General features: G+C 42.1%; 1 protein-coding gene across 2 annotated transcripts; it reads left to right on the top strand.

Moving 5' to 3' along the window:
- Positions 1-276: 276 nt before the first annotated feature.
- klhdc4 (kelch domain containing 4) lies at positions 277-17,052 on the top strand. Of its 2 annotated transcripts, XM_036002717.1 has the most exons (14): positions 277-525; positions 940-1,031; positions 2,489-2,567; positions 2,731-2,829; positions 4,302-4,438; positions 5,338-5,430; positions 7,013-7,175; positions 7,376-7,454; positions 7,943-8,151; positions 10,540-10,774; positions 11,523-11,705; positions 11,935-12,063; positions 15,822-16,008; positions 16,041-17,052. In XM_036002717.1, the coding sequence occupies exons 1-13, from the start codon at positions 427-429 to the stop codon at positions 15,992-15,994; spliced, it is 1,770 nt and encodes a 589-aa protein (XP_035858610.1). In that variant the 5' UTR covers positions 277-426; the 3' UTR covers positions 15,995-16,008; positions 16,041-17,052. The 2 variants fall into 2 exon arrangements, with proteins under 2 accessions (XP_035858610.1, XP_035858609.1); XM_036002716.1 differs by having other exon boundaries at positions 278-525; positions 15,822-16,185.
- Positions 17,053-20,508: the final 3,456 nt, after the last annotated feature.

Raw genomic sequence — 20,508 nt, 5'->3', positions numbered from 1 at the left:
ATGTAGTAAGGTGAAACACCCATCACAGCAAGGGAATACTATTAACAAAGTAAAACGTTCCCTTTTTCCATGACTTAACACACAATTTCAACATTTTCTGCTTGCGCCCTGTGTTTTCTGGCCACTCTTTGTTCAGAATAATATTCAACCATGAAGTAACCTCTGGCTAGCTAACAGTATAAAGATACATTATATTCATACGCGCACAGTGTCCTCCGGCCCGCTAGAGAGCGGTGTTGCGCTTTGACAACGTGCTTACGTCAAGTTTGTTGCAGGAAGTAAATCTCACTGGTCGGGGGAAGGCATATGCCTCCGCCGGCATGCGAGTTTGTTTGGATTTCCATGTGACACCGACTTCGTTTAAATTAACAGATAACCCTAACCACCCGGAAATTTAACAGTATCTGTCAGTGCATCACAGCAGTCATGGTAAAAAAGGGCAAGAAAGAAAAGAAGGTAAAGGGAGCGGAGAAAACAGCTGCCAAAATGGAGAAAAAAGTTTCAAAGAGGTCCAAACGAGAGGAGGTAACCTAAAACGTTAACGTCAACACTTAACCTGGGTTAACGCTGTATGTTATTATTGGTTCTTGTCATATGATCATAGACTGTATATGTATATTTTTCTGTTATATATGTCTATGCATATGACACAGAAATAGCACATTCTGCAGCGCCAATAACTTTATAGCTTTGTACTTAATGGATGTTGGGAAAATATTATATAGACTACTGGTCTGTTTATGCAAATGGTACAATTCAACTCTCAAACTAAATTAGTGCCAGGTAACAACAAAACAGTCTATAATTAGTAATAGAAATATTACTAATATTAATATTACCCATATTCCTAGGACACACAACATTCGCGTCATGTTTGAAAGCCATTTGGTTACGTTCTTCCTTCCTTCCTTCCTTCCTTCCTTCCTTCCTTGTCTCCAGGAGGATCTGGAGGCTCTGATTGCTGAGTTTCAGAATCTGGATGCAAAGAAGACCCAAGTTGTAGAGACAACATGTCCACCTCCATCACCAAGGTTCAACTTTATTGTCCCTATTGGGAAAACTGTCTTGCATATTCAGCCTTGAACACAGATCATAATAAAAAAATATATATATAACATGCATATTGCTAGCTCAGTGTTAGCATAACAACAAGTCTTGAGTACATCTAGCCACCATCAACCAGCCCAATCATCAGGGGTTAAAACAACGTTACCATTGCCATCCACCAATATTTGCATGGAAGATCATCAGCTGACTTATCAGGAGTATTTAAAAGTTAAAAAACATGAGAGATAAAATAATTTCTTCTGAATCAACATTCAGATAGAAAAGGGTCAATTCTTAACTACCGTCTAAAAACTATGTCGTAATGCATGTTCTTGTCACCTGTCGAGAGAACACTAAACTAAGTAATAATAGCAAATGTAATGACTGACTCTACCATAGAGTTGTAGTGTTCCAGTTGAGTTTTCCACACACCCCAATCTAGTTTAGCTTTTAAAGGAAGTTGTGGTCGCTGCTGGGCTGTGTTAAAGATTGCTGTGGTGTTATTACGGCGAAATGAAAATCAGTCTTCTTGACTGACTGACCGACAGACCAACACTGCCATCCCTAGAGCGACGGTGCCACCTTGGCTGCAAAGCAGTTTCAGGGCAGATTACAGTGTTTTCCCTAGGTTTGTGTGAGACTTAGCTGCACATATTTGGCAGAGGGTTTAGGGGTTTTCTCCATCAAGAAAATGTGATGTTTTTCAATAAAAAAACATGCAATTTCACATCATTTTGGACTGTTATTATTATCAAATCTGTGTAAGGCTGGGTACTGAATTCCATACTTTTTAGGCACCGACCGAATTGCCTCTAAAGTATCTAGTATCGAAAAATGCCTCGTCATTGCAGTACCCAATTTCAGTACCTAAGTAGTAAATCTTACCAGCGTCAGTGAGCCAATAAGCATGCAGCATGCTTCTACAAAGATCTAATAATGTCTGTGATTGGCTGTCTAACGTTACCCGTCGTAGAGACACGCAGGAAAAACTCTAAATTACGCACAGAGACGGGGCTCACGTAGTAGGAGCTGAAAAATAAATAAAATTGATATTGAAAAAAGGATAGTTTAGGAACCGGTATCGAAGTCACGGTATTGGTCTCGGTACCGGTATCGAATATTTTTGAACGGTACCAAGCCCTATATCTGTGTCTAAAACGTTGAAAGAGCTAGAGCAGATAATAAAAAAATAACACTCAAAAAGCTTAAAGCAAAACTTGCTAAAGTAGTCCACTGGGGACCAACTACAATCATTAGGAAAGTCATTTAGTTACATTAATTAGGCTTATGTGTTGTCCAAAATGGCTTTGGTGCTGCGCCTAAGTCTAATATTGGTCGTGAAAAGCCTGGATTATAACATTATGTCTGCATCATGCCTGTCAGCCACAGTGGAAGGATGTATATATCTTTTGTCTCTGATGTCTTCTTATGTTTTATTTAGATTGAGTGCGTCTCTCTCCGCCCATCCTGAGAAAGACGAACTCATCCTGTTTGGAGGAGAATTCTTCAATGGAAAGAAGGTAGTAGAAAATACCCTGAATGACTGACTGAATGAGTAGCTAATTAGATGGTTCAACGTGGTGACGTTTAATCCATCAGCTCCTCTTTTTTTCCAGTGTATTCAGTATGTTAGAGCATACATTCCACTGAATACATTCTTCATTTAAAAACTTGTTTTTGCAGACGTACCTGTACAACGATCTGTTTTTCTACAACATCAAGAAGAACAGCTGGGTTAAATCAGAGATCCCCAACCCTCCTCCCCCACGCTGCTCTCACCAGGTACACCCACAAAGAGCATCCTGGTGCACTCTCTCTCTGTCCCTCTGCCTGTATAAGTTCTCAGCTTTATTGTATTTGATTTGATTCTCAGCGACAGTTTTAGTTACGCAGTGCCACTTCCAAATAAGCAAAGACCAGGTGACTAATATTAACCAAATGACAGGTGTTCATTTTATATAGCACATTTATCACACTATATATCCTGAACTTTTGAACATCCCTCAACCGGGGTTTCCGCGGTGTCTTAAAAAGTCTAAAATTTCAAAGTCAAAAGTTTAGTCCTTAAAACGTCTTAAATTCGCTTAAGTATTGTGTTCTAGGTCTTAAATAATTTTCAACAGGTCTTAATTTCCTACGTCCATGTCATGCTACCTCTAATGCTCATTAAAATGTTCTTGCAGCGCTATATATATATATTTTTTTTTTATTCCGTGGTGTTGTAGTTCTTCCTGTCACTAGTCCAAATATCCGTGATATTTTTGCAATATAGTCTAACATTAGACCGAGATTACTTCACTATAGCCGATGCAGCTCTTCTGTCTCTCCTCTCCCATGCTGCTGCTTGGGCATTTGGGTTAAGTGGCATCAGCACATGCAGTTCAACATCACATCTCCTTAAGTCCTCTAATATTTCCTCATTTATGTCATCAACACATCCACGATTCATGGAAATGTTGTGTAAAACAAGGTCATATTTTTCCTTGTATTTATGTATGGTTTGCAAAAATGGGAACTGCTGGGTCCGTGAGATGAGAGAAGCAAAGTGTATGCGCGGTGTACACACTCTACATTACGGCCAAGCATGCGCCCTTAAAATAGCATCTGAATAACGCGCCACTGACTTTAGACTAGGTTTTTCCTGGTCTGTGGCAGAACTGTTTTCTGAAACTGCAAAATAGCACTAGGGAACGTTTGCGCCGGAACACGCCTCCTCTTTTTGCTCAACCGCACCCGGGAGCGCAAGTTCATTCCCTAATTTACCAACGTGAGTCTGTGGAGGGAAAAGTCCGCTGTGCGTCGGGTCCAAAATAGGAATGATACATGCGTCGGTGTACAAAGTCAATTGCGCTGGGTGCAAGATAGGGCCCTTAATGTGTTTATGTATGCAGCACCAACCGAGGGAAATTCCTCGTAACTGTTACTTGACAATAAATCCCATTCTGATTCTTAATAAGTTTACAGCTATATTTAATAGACCCTGGTAGTGTTACATTTGCTCCACTGGAATATAATTTTGTTTGGAAGTCCTTCATCAATTATGTGATTCTTCATTTAAACCACACAGGGGCAGACTGCTGCAACACCAATCAGAGGAAACTTAGGAACTTATCAGCAATGTCATCACGGCTGATGGCCTGTTGCAAGAAAACCAATTAAATCCGAGGACATCAAACCTCCTTATCTCGCTCTGTTTATGCAGCCCTCTTCCTCCCCTCTGTCTCCTTCCTCCCTCCCTTCCTCCCCCCCCTTAGGCGGTGGTAGTTCCCCAGGGTGGGGGTCAGCTTTGGGTGTTTGGCGGAGAGTTTGCTTCTCCGAATGGGGAACAGTTCTACCACTACAAGGACCTTTGGGTGCTGCACCTGGCGACACACACGTGGGAGAACATCAAGTATGTGCAGAGGGTCATAACAATAGATGTAACGATGAACGGAAGGCATCATAAATGCAGTGGTGGAATGTCACTAGGTACATGTACAGTATTTAAGTACTGTACCTAAGTTCAAATGTTGAGGTACTTGTACTTTACTTGAGTCTTTTCTTTACATGCCACTTTCTACTTCTACTCCACTACATCTCAGAGGGAAATATTGCACTTTTTACTCCACTACATTAATCTGACAGCTTTAGTTACTAGTTACTTTACAAATTAAGATATTTGCACACAAAACACGTAGTTTATAAAATATGATGCTTTATTATAAAATATGATGCTTTATTATAATTAAACTACCAAACCATATACAGGCCTACAAGTAGAGCTGAAATCATTAGCCGATTAAAGTCTTAGTTGATTGACAGAACAGTTTGGATCGTTTCCAGTTTCTAAAATGTGAGGAGTTGAGTACTTTTAGTTTTAATACTTCAAGTACATTTTCCTGATGATACTTACATACTTTTACTAAAGTAACATTTTCAATGTAGGTCTTTTACTTGTAACAGAGTATTTTTACAGTGTGGTATCAGTACTTTTACTTAAGTGAATGATCTGAATACTTCTTCCACCGCTGCATTAATGGAAGTAATGATCGGCAGATTGAATGTGTGAATACAGGAATCCGAGGGTGGCTTAAAATACTATTTCATATTATGTTAATTTATGAAGACATCTTTATTAGTTCATTCCATCCTGTAATGTCAGCCTAATTAGTAAATAAGTTGATTGCTTAGGTAATAAGAATATTAAAGTCCCATAGGAGCACGGTGTTGTGGATTTTCACTTTGTATTCATAAGGATGATTTTACAGACATCAGTGATCCGAAATGATGTGAGGTTTTGTGTTTTTCCAGGGCGCCTGGGGGTCCACCAGGTCGCAGCGGCCACCGGATGGTCCTCAGCAAGAAACAGCTGCTGGTGTTTGGAGGTTTCCATGAGAGCACCAGGTAGGCAGAAGGACATTGAGTAATAAATAAGGAAATTATGTCTGTAATGGAGGGGGTGGTGGACAGGTAACATGTTTGATTACATCATTACTTGCCTCATACCTGTAATGGGTAAAGGGAGACAGCCTATTCCAAATCATGTTCATTTTAAATGATTTTTTTTAAAGATTCTTTTTTTTTATTATTAACTTAGATTATTAACCCTTCAACCTTTTTTTCGACGTTTTTGACGCGTTTGTTTTTGCTTTTTCCAACGTTTTAAATTAAAAAAATTTCTTCTACACATTTTCAGCACTTATTTCTACGTCCCATATCTTCTGATATAAAACAAAAATTTAAAACGGGTCAATGTGACCCAAAGTCAACACAAGGGTTAACTTTATTTGATAGGACAGATAAAGACAGGAAAAGGGGTAGAGAGAGGGGGAGATGACATGCAGCAAAGGGCCACGGGTCGGACTCGAACCCGGGCCGCTGCAGTAAGCACTTGGCCTTGGTACATTTTTAATTCAACAAGAAACGAAACAAACCCATAGAGGTCAGCACAGTTTCTATTCTACTCAATACGTCAAGTAAGTTGGATTAATTCATCGGAACATACTTGGACTTGCTGTATAGTAGTGCTGTTAAGTATAGAATTTATAAAATAAGTGTGACTCCTAGTGGTTGTATGTACAAAGACACCGTGGCAGACAGTCACTTGTAGAGAGTCAGTGTCAGTGGAGGCTTAAGGCCGTTTTATGGTTCTGCGCAGGCTCCACGCAGAGCTTTCGCCGTAGCCTACGTAAGTAGCCTTATGTTTATACTCGTGCGCTGGTGTGTGCGTCGAGCCGGCGTGTGTGTGTGTGTGTGGGGAGTGTGTTAGAACGAGGTAGAAGTGAGAGAGTGACGGCGATTAGCTTCGGAGCGAGTACCGACTCTAGAGTCATAGTGAGAGAAACAAAGTGTCTCCCCTGTGTTTTCTGACCAAGGTGGGAAATCTTTAGCAGGAAAAGTTAACCCTCTCCTTGTTTTCATGTTGTTTATGGAGAAGGAGAACCAGGAAATGAGTCAGGGGAAATGCAACGCTACCAAGGCACGGCCGAGCGGCGTGCGTCGCTGCGACGTGTAGTTACATTTTTTCGAGAGGTCCACGTCAGGCTACGGCGTAGGGTCCCGCGTAGACGCAGAGGGGTCTGCGGGGGTACGCCGTCAATTCTACGCAGAAGCATAAAAAGGCCTTTACTGCTGAGGGCAAAACTGTTTTGGGCCGGGGTTAGAGGGATCGGCTACAATCTTTCCTGCCCGCCTCCAGGACGCTGAGGCGGACAGGTCCTGGAGAGCTGGCATATTGCAGCCAATCACCTTCTCAGCAAAGCGGATGATACGCTGCAGTCTGCTCTTGTGGAGTTCAGCCCCCATGTGGCCAAAAGATTGAGCTTTTAGAATCAGATCCAGGCTGTCATCTAAACCTCAATCTCTCTGAAATAGATCATAAAGCTGACACTCCTCACGCTCTTAGATGTATCAAATCCTTCTGTGGTGAATTTGTGATTCAATTTCCGCCCTTTTCGTCTCCTGCTTCCGCCTCGTCCCCCTGCAGGGATTTTATCTACTACAGTGACATCTACTCCTTCTCCCTGGACACCTTCTCCTGGTCCCGCCTCACTCCATCGGGCTCCGGCCCCTCCCCACGCTCCGCCTGTAAGATGACCTCCACGCCCGACGGCATGGGTGTCATCATCTACGGGGGATACTCTAAAGTGGTGGGTGTGTGTGCATACATTCCTCTCTACCGTATTGATAATACACTATGTTTTGTGATGTGGTCTGACTAATTATGGTCTGACGTGTGTGTGTGTGTGTGTGTGTGCGTGTGTGTGTGTGTGTGTGTGTGTGTGTGTGTGTGTGTGTGTGTGTGTGTGTGTGCGCGCGTGCGCGTGTGTGTGCGTGCGTGTGTATCTAGAGAGTCAAGAAGGATGTAGAGAAAGGGACCATCCACTCTGACATGTTCCTTCTCAAGCGAGAGGGAAAAGATGGCCAAGGTACAACATTTAAGTTATTGAAGGCAATACGAATTATGAAGATTAATAGAATCATTCAGCTATAGGGCTGGGTACAGAATTCGATATGTTTTAGGCACTGACCGAATTTCCTCCATAGTCGAGTATTGAAAAATGCCTCGTCATTCAATACCTAATTAGTAAATCTCATCAGCGTCAGTGAGCCAATAAGCATGCAGCATGCTTCTACCAAGACCTAATAATGCTGCCGATTGGCTGTCTAACGTTACACATCGTAGAGACACGCAGGTTAGAAAACTGAAAAATAAATAAAAGATTTGTGACGTAATGTTTAATGTAATGTAAAATGGATTTTATAAAATTGCTATCGAAAAAAAGTATCGTTCAGGAACCGTTGTCAAAGTCTTGGTATCGGTACCAACTTTTTTTTAATGATTCCCAGCCCTTTTCAGCTACTTTCCTTTTTAGATTTTTCTGCGACTCGTCTTGACTGTTTCTCTGTCCTCCAGAGAAGTGGTCGTGGTCCAGGTTGAACCCCTCTGGGAACAAGCCCCCTCCTCGCTCTGGATTTTCTGTGGCGGTGGGCCCAGCAGGGCGGGCGCTGCTGTTTGGTGGGGTTTGTGATGAGGAAGAGGAGGAGACGCTAGAGGGCGACTTCTACAACGACCTGTACCTGTATGACACGGTGAAGAACCGCTGGTTCCCCGGCCTGCTCAGGGTAAGCGACAAGGCTGTGAACCTGCAGAATGAATGAGTGGTTGTCAAATTTGTTTGGATGAAAGGATATGTTTTGGCTTCAGACTCTGTTCTTATACAGCGGGGAAAATAAGTATTGAACGCTTCAACATTTTTCCCAGTAAATATATTTCTGATGGGGCTATTGGAAAGAAATTTTCACCAGATGTCAGTAACAACCCAAGTAATCCACACATACAAAGAAATCAAAACATGTTTGTCCATGACAAAAGTTATGTGTAATAAAGTGGAATGATAATGGGAATAAATATTGAACACATGAAGAAAAAGGAGTGTAAAAAGGCATGGGAAGCCAATAAACCAGCTGAAATCTGTCAGTATTTAGGAAGCAATCCTGCCTAGTATTAGTGAAAATTAATATCAGCTGGATTAGTCCTAATTGATGGCGTATAAAAAGGTTTCTCATTACCAAGGTGTCACGCAAGAAGCATTTCATGATGGGTAAAAGCAAAGAGCTTTTAAACTTTTAAAACGGTGCCGGTGCCTAAACGGTGCCTGAACCGATACTTTTTAAGAAAGTTAAAAAAAAGAAGAAAAAAAAGAAGGGTACTAAACAACAGTCGGCGACATTTAAGAACAACTTGTTTATTACTACAGCCATATGGTCAAAATTAAATGATTTAATAGTAATGTAATAACTATAACTTATAATAAACAATAACTTATTTCACCAGTAAATTGCTGTTGAATGACAAAAACAACCACCAGATGGGAAAAGGGTATTTTACAATTATTATTCGGTCTCGTTACTACCGTTTAGGTTGGAAACGGTGCCCTATTGGCACCGCGTTTCGGTACCCAACCCTAGTGAGGAGGATTTTATATGTGATGCGGGACTTAATTGGGAGCCAGTGAAGGTGGATGAGGGTTGGGGTGATGTGCTGCCACGTCTTGGTGTGGGTGAGGACCCTGGCAGCAGAGTTTTGGACATGTGGATCCTGTCTATGGTTTTGCTGGGGACCCCAGACAGGACTCCATTGCAGTAGTCCAAACGGGAGGTGATGAAAGCATGTATGAGGGTTTCTGCCACTGAATCAGAGAGTGATGGCCGGAGTCTGGAAATGTTTTTAAGATGAAAAAAGAGGGATTTGGTGATAGATTTGATGTGAGTATGGAAAGAGAGGGTGGAGTCTAGGATTACACCAAGGTTGCTGACCTCAGAGGATGGGCAGATGGCGCACCCGTCAACATCCAGGATGAGTTCTTCAGCCTTCTGGAGCAGCACCTTGGGGGCCACAACCAAGAGCTCTGTTTTATTGCTGTTCAGTTTGAGTAGGTTGGTTGACATCCAGGCGTTGATGCCATGCAGACAGTTGACCAGTGAGAGGGGGGGCAGCTGAGTGGATGGTTTGGTGCTGATATAGAGCTGTGTGTCATCGATTAGTAGGAGTGGAAACTGAGACCATGTTGCTGTATAATCTGACCAAGGGAGAGCATGTAGATGGTGAAGAGGATGGGTCCAAGCACAGAACCTTGAGGTACGCCTTAGTTGACCCATTCTGGGTCGGAGCGCTAATGGTGATAAATTGCTTCCTGTGTGAGAGGTAAGACTGAAACCAGGAGAGCGCTGTGCCAGTGATACAAGGTGATGGGATAGGCGGTTGAGGAGAATGGTATGGGAGATTGTGTCCAAGGCTGAGAGGTCGAGGAGAATGAGTATGTTGATGTGTCCAGAGTCAGCAGTGGTGAGTAGATCTTTAGTGATTTTTTATTTTTGTTTATTTTATTTTTTTATTTAACCTTTATTTATTCAGCAAAGGTTCACTGAGAGGCAGCCTCTCTTTTGCAGGAACACCTTGATCACATTCACACAGTTGCACACATTCATACCTGCAAGCTGCCCAGTACAACCACAGTCTGATCTGCTGGCCACTGAGCAGCTCCACTGGAGCGGTTGGAGGTTAAGGGCCTTGCTCAAGGGCACCTCAGTGGTGGTAATGAGGGAGGGACTGCTCTTTCCCCACCCAGATTTTATCCTGTCGGTCTGGGGATTGAACCGACGACCTCACAAGCTTGCGTCTCTAACCCTTAGGCCACCACTGCCCCCACTGATGAGGGCGGTCTCTGTACTATGATAAGGTCTGAATCCTAACTGAAGGGATTCATAGAGCTCATGGTTGGACATATAAACAAACAATAATAGGGGAAACACTGAACTATTAACTTAAGTTTAATTGATCAACTTACCATTTATTAGTGAAGGTTATTAGAAAGTGTTACCAATCATTTCTATCAATTTTGGAGAATTCCTCACCACTGGTTGGAACCAGCACCTCTCAATGCAGCTGCATTGTATCGATGCTTCGACCGATGTCTGTGATTATTGACTGTTTGGTTTCTGTCTGTCCAGGGAAACAAGTCGGAGAAGAAGAAACGAAGGAGGGGGAAGAAGGGTGGAGCAGAGGGGCAGGGTGCAGAGAAGAAGGAGGAGGAGGAGGAGGAGGAGGGGGCACCCCAGGGACCCACTGAGGTCGTCAAGGAGATTGTCACAGAGGACGGCACAGTGATGACCATCAAGGAAGTGATCCCTGGAGCTCAGGAGGAGGAGGAGGAGGAGGAAGAAGAGGAAGAGGAGGATGACGATGGCAAGAACACACACACACACACACACACACACACACACACACACACACACACACACACACACACACACACACACACACAAAGACAGACAGACAGACACACACACACACACACACACACATTTTACTGTCAGATCGTTTATAGATTTCGACGTTTCCGACCGCACTTGAAGGCTGCTTTATTTCACTCGACAGAGCAGAGAAAAAAGACGAGCGAGACATAGCGAGTGCTTTGTTGTTGCAGGAAACATTCAGCTATTACACAAGCTCCCGGGCAGTTCAGTGCTCGTTTCCTTTTTTAACCTTCGTATTGTTTTAAAACTTTTTTGTTGCAGCGATTAAGGCAGGGATGTTTACTGTATGGGATTCTCACACCGCCTCAAATCACACTGACAAGTCTGATCGCCGGTAACACGATTGGCTACCGCAACATGACGTTGTTTTGTGTTTCTCCAAAAGTTGAGACTGAGTTGGTCTCAACTTTTCAGGCACGCTGCGTTTTTTCGAGTGTCCCCCCTGTGGCAAACCCCACTGCAGCCTAAAGGCACTAATCCCATTCAAAATGAATGAAAAGACCTGCATTTTTGCCACACCGTCTGACCGCCAACGCAGGCAGTGTGAATGAGGCCTTACTTGGAATTCCTCATGGGGGTGACAGAAACTATGCACTATAGCTTTAAGATGTGAAAAAAATAGGGCAAATATATAGATAGGTTGGACAATCACATGTTTTCTATCTCTTCGGGTTCAGCCTCGGCCCCCCTGGTGGAACCCTGCGCTAGGTCCAGCGCCATGGCAACGGCGCGTCAGGGCAAGCTCTTCCTATACGGAGGGATGTTTGAGGTTGGCGACCGCCAGTTCACCCTGAACGACTTCTACTCTCTGGACCTCAACAAGATGGACCAGTGGGAGGTTCTGGTTGAAATGGACCCAAGTGAGTGAAAAATACATGTCAATTATGCATAAGCGAAGTAACACTTGTGGACCAATTGAAATGACATGATATGTGTTCAGTGTCAGCGCAGCAGGTAGTTCTACAGCAGCCAGTATGCTGATTTGTCTCGTTTGAATATGTTGTGATGCAGGAGAGGAGTTGGAGGATGATACGATGGGACATAGGTATGTGAGGTTTCATTTAGATTTCTGATTGTTTTTCTCCACAGAGACACAGGAGTGGCTGGAAGAGTCCGAGTCAGAGGAAGATGAAGAGGAGGAGGAGGAGGCGAAAGGAGCAGAAGGGGTGGAGGAGGGGGAGGGGGAGGATTCTGAAGAGGAAAGCGAGGATGAGGAAGGCAAGTGATTATTCTGCCTCTTCACTCTCTTATACTTATCTGTCTTTCTTTTCCTTTTTACCTTTTCATGCGATTTCTTATGAGTAACAGGCACAGTATGTAGGTCAGGATATTCTTGGTATTTAACAGATGATGATATAAGCTATACCAACCTTTCAAGCACGTGAAAACATCACATCAATAGTTGACTCTATCTGACTCTCTCTAGATGCTAAATTCCCTAGATTTCAGTAGAAACCAACATCTTTTTTTTTAAATATTTTATTATCTATCTAATAAATAGGGAAGCCTCTGTGTGTGTGTGTGTGTGTGTGTGGTCTGTCTTTGAAATAACTCATGAACCGTTCATCCAATCTACTTCACACTTGGTTTCGGCTACCCAATGGACTTGGGGTTTGGATTTTGGAGCAGTTTTGACAGCGTTGGATATTGGATATCAAAAAAACTGAATAAAACTAAACGGCCGAACAATAAAGGTTGAGGAAAAAAATTTACGTAAAAAAATAAATACCTGCAGTTGCAGCACGCAGCAGGCTGTTGACACACTCTGTACAGCAGCAGGGGGGGTTTACCAGCTTTGAGCAGTACACTTTTTGCTGCTTCCAACGTTACATGATTGCTGGATACTACAGGCAAAGTTTTTTTTCACTTTCCTGGAGTTGACAGGAACATCGCAACTGTTGTGTTGAAAAGGGTTGAGAAAAAAAGCTTTAACCATAACGGTGGCATGTCTACCCTTCACAAAAAAAGCCCAGCTTAAATTCACTTACAGCATTTCGCTAAGAGGAAACTCAATAAAAAGCCATTTTCCCGACACTAAATATCAAACAAAAGCCAGACACGATATCATATTAAGTTGCTGTGAGCTGTACTTTCACCACTTCAGATGACAGAACATAACTTAATCTTGGAGTTTCTTCCACAGCGCTGTGCAGAAAGGTCGGGCAATGCGTGACTATCTCGGAGCGGGCCGGGCAAAGACAGCAATTTTCATCAGACTCACCCTTAATGAATTAAGTGTGCTGCTAAATAATAACATTACCGTCGGCAAAATACCCCCGCAATCAAATCCATACTTCAGCGTTGGAAATGAACACCTCTGCTGAAGTGTTAAATTCGTTAACGATAATAATGACGAGACACCAACGGCGTCCTTAAACGCTGACTGTGGTGATATCAACATGCAATATCGTTGATGAAAAAGGCAACGCTAAAATGTAGCCTAGTTGAACAAAAAACTGTCTTTGTTTGCATTGCCTTCCACCTTTTCTTACCGCCCCCTTTGTCTGTCTCTCTCTCTCTCTCTATACACACACACACACACACACACACACACACACACACACACACACACACACACACACACTTACAGTCCGGTGCCGGCTGACTGCGTCTCTGTGAGTCGAATGTGAGTCCGTCTCTGTACTCGGTCCGGTTCTGGTGGTTGATTAACGCAGATAGGTGCTCATTAGCTCTCCTAACAGGCCGGATGGGTAGCGCACTGCCATGTGTCCATGAGGCAAATGTCTGATTACTCCACATTTTAATTGTGATATTTTGTTATTAAATTCTGAATCTGCAACGTTCTCTGTCAGGTAAATGTAGTAGTACAATCAAAGATCCTTTATACTAAAGATTTTTAGGCAGTGAACGTCATGTGGATGAATGAAAAGTTATATTTGAATCATTTATTAATATGTTCTTTTGCTAACGTTAGATATTTACACAGCTAAAAGACATATTTAGCATCACGGAGATTAGTTTTGTTAGGGCGTTCACGAATGTTAGCTGACGTTAGCTTCTCTGTGTTGCCAGATCTCGCGAGACATTGGTCCTGAGACAGAAACAGGTCTCAAACAAAGTTTGTTTTCTCCTGATGTGTCCGTCTGAAAAATGCCATTTTAGTGTCAGAATGTTCTGGAGATACTGTATGTGTCTTGTGAAAAATGGGTGCAATATCTTCTTTGGTGACTATGGGGCGAAAGGATCGCTCATAATCTGTGTTAACGGTCACTTCTCCCATTGGAATCAATACACTCGGACCTGCTGCTAGTCTCTTAAAGCGCCATGGCCGTGGCAGAGCCCATGTGACACAGATACAGGAAACTAGCTCGAATTGGGGCGTCTCGGTTTTAACCGTCTCTGGTACAAACTTTTTCTGATGTAGAAGTACACTGTAAGTCAGTAGTAGGCTATACAGTGGAGTTGCATATTAAGTGGTTTGGGGTCCTTCTGTAACAATTTGGTTCTGGAGAATGCTACAAGCAGCAATACCACAGGCCAAGCAACGGCCTGTTCCAAACAGGCACTTTTTGAACAGGCACTCTACTAGTCAACTGAAATTGGCCTTGTCAATATATTAGCTGATAACAGCTTATTGCAAATATATCGGTATTGGCGAATATGTAAGCTAATAAGGAACGAGAAATTGCATTACAGAAATCCAAACATTTGTTTGAAGTGGATTGTGAAACCATTAAATACTTTATCCACCAGAGCACTGACAAGTTTCAACTGTTAAATGTCCCGCTAAGTATAGGTGACAATTTGACAAGGATAAGACTCTAGAACCATGCTAGCAGATCTCTGAGGTTGTATTGAGACACAGTGATGCTTTTAGCTAAATGCTAATATTAGCATGCTAACATACTCACAGTGTCAACGCTAACATGCTGATGTAAAGCATATAATGTAAACCACATCAGCATCGCCAGTTTATCGTGTTAGCATGCTAACATATACTAATTAGCACTTAACACAAAGTACAGCTGATGCTGATGCTTATGTCATCAGGTTTGCAGATATTTGGTTTGAACACAAATACTGGGTCATTTTGATCTAATCATGGCGCTAGATGAAATGTCGGGATGACCAAAGTCAGAAGAGTTTATCCTTTGGGGACCGTGAATGCCAGTACATTTCATGGCCGTCCATCCAATAGTTATTGAGATCTTTCAGTCTGAATCCAAGTGGTGGCCCGGCTGACTGACTCACCGCCAATAGACCTTTTTTTCCACAAAAGACATTTGATTATTTCAAGTCACAGTAGGAAAAACGCAGGTGCAAATACAAAAAATCAATGATGGTTGAATTCCATTTTGCTGCTTCAGTTTCAGGATCCTGCCATTGTGTATGGTTGCTCATAGAGATGCACCGATATGAACATTTTGGCTGATACTGATAAACGATTGCAATTATGGCCAATAACCAGTATTTTCCGATGTTGGTATGATCGGTATAAAACAAGTTTCTATGATAATTTTTGTACATACCAAAAAATGTGAAAACACTGTAATTTTGAAAAAGTAGTAGCATTTATTTATAGATAAACTGTACACAAACTGCGCTGCTACGTTCACAGCTATAGCGTTACTGCTCCCCCCTCTCTTGTTCTTTCACACTCGCTAACATGTGGGCTGCATCTGCCGCTGTGTGCGTTTAGGCTGCTTGCTAGTAGCTTGCTCATGATATTGTGTGTAAACTTCTGGATGGCGGTTCTTCATATGAGTGATCAAATTGGTGGTGTTGAAGGATTTGACACGGCGTCCTCCTTGCATTACTTGGACCGTGCATATATAGTGTTATAGTCTCCACTTCAGCATGTAAATCCTGTGCTGTGTCTCAAACTCTACAACATAAGGACCATCCCTATCCCCTTATGGGCCAACCCTAAACTTAGCCACTACTAGTTACTTGAATGTATCAAATATGCGTGTTGGGCAGGAAATGTTGACCTCTTTACCTGTGTGTGTTTACAGATGAAGTGGAGCACCCCACAGTGCAGGAGGGAGAGACGGTGACGGATTACCAGAGCCGTACAGAGCAGCACTGGATAGGACTGGCACGTGCCAACATGGGCCCCGACGCCAAGGAGAAAAAGGTGGCCAAGGTTGCCCTCGCCATGGCTAAAGTCTTCTTTGAAGACCAATAGTGGGATACGCCAAACTGTTTGATTGTGTGTGTGTGTGTGTGTGTGTGTGTGTGTGTGTGTGTAAAATAGTTTTTTGTAATTACCTTTTATAAAACATGTCATTTGAACTGTACTGCAAATAATTCAGTATTGTAAATTGAATTTCATTCAAGTTTAAAACAGAAAATAAAAACAATTAATTTTCTCTCACTTATCAAATTTGGATATATGGACTATTTGCATCACCATCGTATTAGATGGAAGATTATGGTTTGTTGAGCATTGAAGTTTTCATTAACTCTAGTTTTCTAACTCTTATCTGTAAACACACTAAATAATATTCAACATTAACATTTTCTTTAACTGTATTGCTGCTGTTAATTTTGAGGCCAGTGTGGTGTACCAAAGTAAAGTAGTTTTTAAGTCTTTAAATACTTGGAGCCACATCTTAGTGCTGGTGAGCAATGAAATTAAATTGCTTTTGGTTTTGTGAGGACCGACAAGTTGGAGGTTGTACGTACTGCTAAGTTGTACAGCTTCTCTATGACATCTTTTGTTTACACTAAAATCTGTCAAATGTTTCTGTAGTTTCCACTTTTACAGTTTACAATCCAATCAGTGATGTCACAATGGGTGTTTTACTTTCAATCTTCTCAGATTTATTCAGAAGTACAGAAAGCTTTGTAGCAAACCACCAGAAGTGCCAGAACTACAACTTGTCTACACCTGGGCTACATCCACACTAAAACGTTTTCGTCTTAAAACACATATCTTTTGCTACATTTAAACCTTGCATCCACACTACTCCGGCGTTTCCCAGCCCCTAAGACTGAGACATTTGGAAACACTGCTGTCCCCGTTTTAGTTTAAAAAACTCTGGGGTCTCTTAGTCTGGATGGGCAGAAATGGAGATCTTTGGAAAACAATAATGCGGACACCGACGTTCGCTCCGTGATTGGGTCTGATCCGTCACGACGTGTCCTTCCCTGATTCGTCAAGCCCCTATCACGTGACCCTCTTCCGGAAGAAAACAAACATCAGCCTTGATGACCGGTGGTTAATTAAACGTGTATAACGAATTACAACGGTTTCTGACCTTATTGTTGATGCTAGCAGCTGTTGTGCATTTAAATTCTGCATTTTACAGTATAATGCTACTACTGCCTACATCCTCAGGAAGCAAGCTATCATTAGAGTGATTTGCAAAGATTCCTGTGTCCAGCGGCATTATCAGCCTTGTTGGCATGCTCATGAGATACGGAAATGCTGGCCAATTAGAGCAGACAGGGCTTAAAGAGACAGGCGCTAAAACAGAGCGTCTCAGACGTTTATTGGTGTTTTTTGCCCCCAACGGCGCCTTCCAGGCAGTGCTGCCTGGTAGGCACTAGGATTAGGCACTGGTTATAGTTAGGGTTAGGGTTAGGTGCCTTGAAGGCAGCGGTCGCAGCGCTGCCTGGAAGGAGCAGTTGGGGGCAAAAAACACCATAGAGCGTCTCAGACAGAGGGTCAATACAGGTGCAGCAGCCATGGGCAGTATGAGAAAAATGTTTAGTACAGTAATGTTCATTCAGTGTTTTTTGAACATTAAAGCATGTAAACATGTTCTAGTAGAAACACAAAGTACAAGTATAAACCTGAAAACGGTATAGAAATGGGTCTCCTTTAAACAAATTATTATCTTTTGTTTATGTTCCCATTCATCCAAAAGTTGTTTGTTGGGTCTTCCTGCTGCAAGAGGACACCGTTTCACATCTTACAATAAATGTGATCGTATTGTCTTGAGGACAAAGCTGGATAGAAAATGCAACAGAATGCAGATTATGCATCAGACTAATGGAAGTAAACTTTTTTAAGTAAAAGAAAGGGAAAAAAAACCTCAAATGTGTCTCAATGTGTTTTTTTTAAATCCAAATTTCAACACTGATAAATTCCCAAATAAGTTTGAAAAAAATCCAACATTTATACTGTACCATAACTTTGCATATTTCTCGATAGGGTTTGCCCCCATCTGGTGGACATCTTTTGTCAGTGCAGCCAGTCACACAAATGAGTCAGGTGGAGAACAGTAGTAACAGACTGCTTTAACCACTTGCAAATATTGAGGCAACATGCAAGCAAAACCAACAATATAGTGCTTTAAGTGTGTTAGAACTGAAGAAATTAACATAGAGGTAGGGGTTATTTTACTCCTCCGCTTGAAACCTGTTGGGTATAAAGCTCCACCTGCAGACCACAACCACATGTTTTATTGGAGGTTTGAGCAGAAAGTAGAGAAAAGTACTCCAAGACGTATAACTAAAAAAGGACAATGATCTGGTATTTGTTTTGTCCCTCTGATTTAACTTTCACGCTTTACACTGGTCATCTTTTTCTTAATTCCAGCTAAGTTGCTTCTTTCCTCACCACTTCGGCTTGCTGGGCCATTCTTAATGCTTCATAGATATGATGGTTTGGTGTGCCCCATGCAGATGGCTAGCAGCAGCAGCAGCAACACATGTCCTCTGTCTGAGTTTTACTCCTCTACATCAAGCAAGGGGGAGAATAGGAAAAGAAAAGGGAGAGGAGGAGCGAGGGATGCAGGGAAGGAGGAGGGGACAAGTGCACAACATGTCGGGGAAGACATCAGTCACTGTGCGAGCACCAGCCTATCCTGACCTATTTTATCCTCCATCAGCATGTTGAACGAGGGATGAGAAGAGGCTGATGAATAATAAAGGAGAGGGTGAGATGGATGAGAATGAGGCTGCCTTCCTCTAGCTCACTTCTCCCTCCTTCCCAGCCCTTTTTCTCCCTTTTTTTCCTGCGACCCCCTTTTTTATTTTAACTCTGGGACAAAAAAAGATTTTATAAATAACTAAAGAGAAGAGTTTTTTTCAGAGCACTGCTGACGTGGTGGGGGCACGTAGCGTGCAATCACCAGAAATACGTCAGTCGTGTGTGTGTGTGTGTGTGTGTGTGTGTGTGTGTGTGTGTGTGTGTGAGAGAGAGAGAGAGACGAGGAACTTGTAGAATACGGGTATGGCAGGTTAAGGAAATGGGATATTTCTAGCTTTTTCCTAACAGTAGTATATTGCAAGAATAAATTGTCAGACTTGGAATAATAAAGTTTATATGTAGAAGAACTGAATCACTTTTGGCTGCCAGGATATCATAGATGAGGATGTCAAAGTGGGCAAACTAGCAACCCAGAGTTCCCTTTTGACCATTGGATGGAAACCACAGTATTTGTTATTTAGACTTTTAAGATCTTTTATTATACTTACACAAAGGTGGTTCAGTCTTTTCATTCCTAAGGTACACAATTCCAAGGCACACGTGCGTAATTACTGACCACCCAGAGGAGTTCCCTTATTGATTGCTTGGAGATGTCACACATGTACAGACAGACCAGATAGTGAGCAAACACAGGGAGCTGCTGGATAAGGCTGCCTAACTGAGAAGAGAAAAAGAGCATTTTAATTTAGATTTAGCAGTGATTGTCTGACCCAACACTGGTTAGACATTTCTAAACTTTTTTCTACCATGGAGTTTGTGAGTTGCCAGATTGGTCATAATTGACACTGTCATTTTCACACATTAGTTAAACCATGAATAATTTATCCCATAGACATATTACTGAAGTACACATAGGGCATGCACAAGTTACTGAAAATCTTTAACGTTTATTCTTAGATTATAAAAGCATTTTTAAAATGAAATTGACAGAATTATACATTTCGCTCAATTAAATTTCATTAAAGCTGCTCTCATCAATATTTTCATTTTAACAATAGATCAAATCACTACATATAATGTGACGGTGTTGCTTGTAGTGATGAACCCAGAGAGTTCATCAGTGAGTCTGCAGTCTTTTTTTCTCGTTTTGGTTTTATGTCCCACAACTTTGCCAAACCAAAAAAGGTTTGCTCTCATCGCTCCCATCAGCGTTCTTTCGAGATGCAACATGCAGCTTTTTCAGCAGAACTCCATGATAAACCCACTGCCCAGTACCTGACCAGCACCAAACAGCAGAGAGACAGAGTTAGCAACTAGCTGGTAAACATTGTGCAGCATTTTGCAACTTAAGAGCCAGAGATTTCCCTCAGAAGTTGGTGGAGACAAAAACAGAGCTCAAAGGATTAAGTTCTGTTTTGGGGTCCACCAATTGAAGTGACTTACATTCATAGGGCGACCAGAAACACGACTCCAGATGAATGATAACATTGTTCTGTGTCTGTCATGTACTGTATAAGTTGGCAACTGTTTGCTAACACGTTTTGCCATATGCATCTTTTTGTAAGAAATGTGCTATAAAATGTTGTACATTTATTAACAATGTCAATATTGTGTGTACAGCTTCTTCCTGTTGCCCCTAAGCAGCAGTTAATGCAGTTTTAAAAACTGCAAATGTATCTTTTTTTTTCTACTGTAGATGTATAGTAGATGAATCATCCATCATCCCCCACCCTCCCTTTCTTTTCCAACATCAGAAGGTGGTACTGTGCCAAACTATTTTTGCAACTTTCCAAAATGGACGCGCCACTTTCACACAGTGA

This window comes from Sander lucioperca, chromosome 7 (genome assembly GCF_008315115.2).
Source record: "Sander lucioperca isolate FBNREF2018 chromosome 7, SLUC_FBN_1.2, whole genome shotgun sequence".
NCBI classification, from domain to species: domain Eukaryota; kingdom Metazoa; phylum Chordata; class Actinopteri; order Perciformes; family Percidae; genus Sander; species Sander lucioperca.
This window is presented reverse-complemented; position numbering and strand designations above follow the sequence as displayed.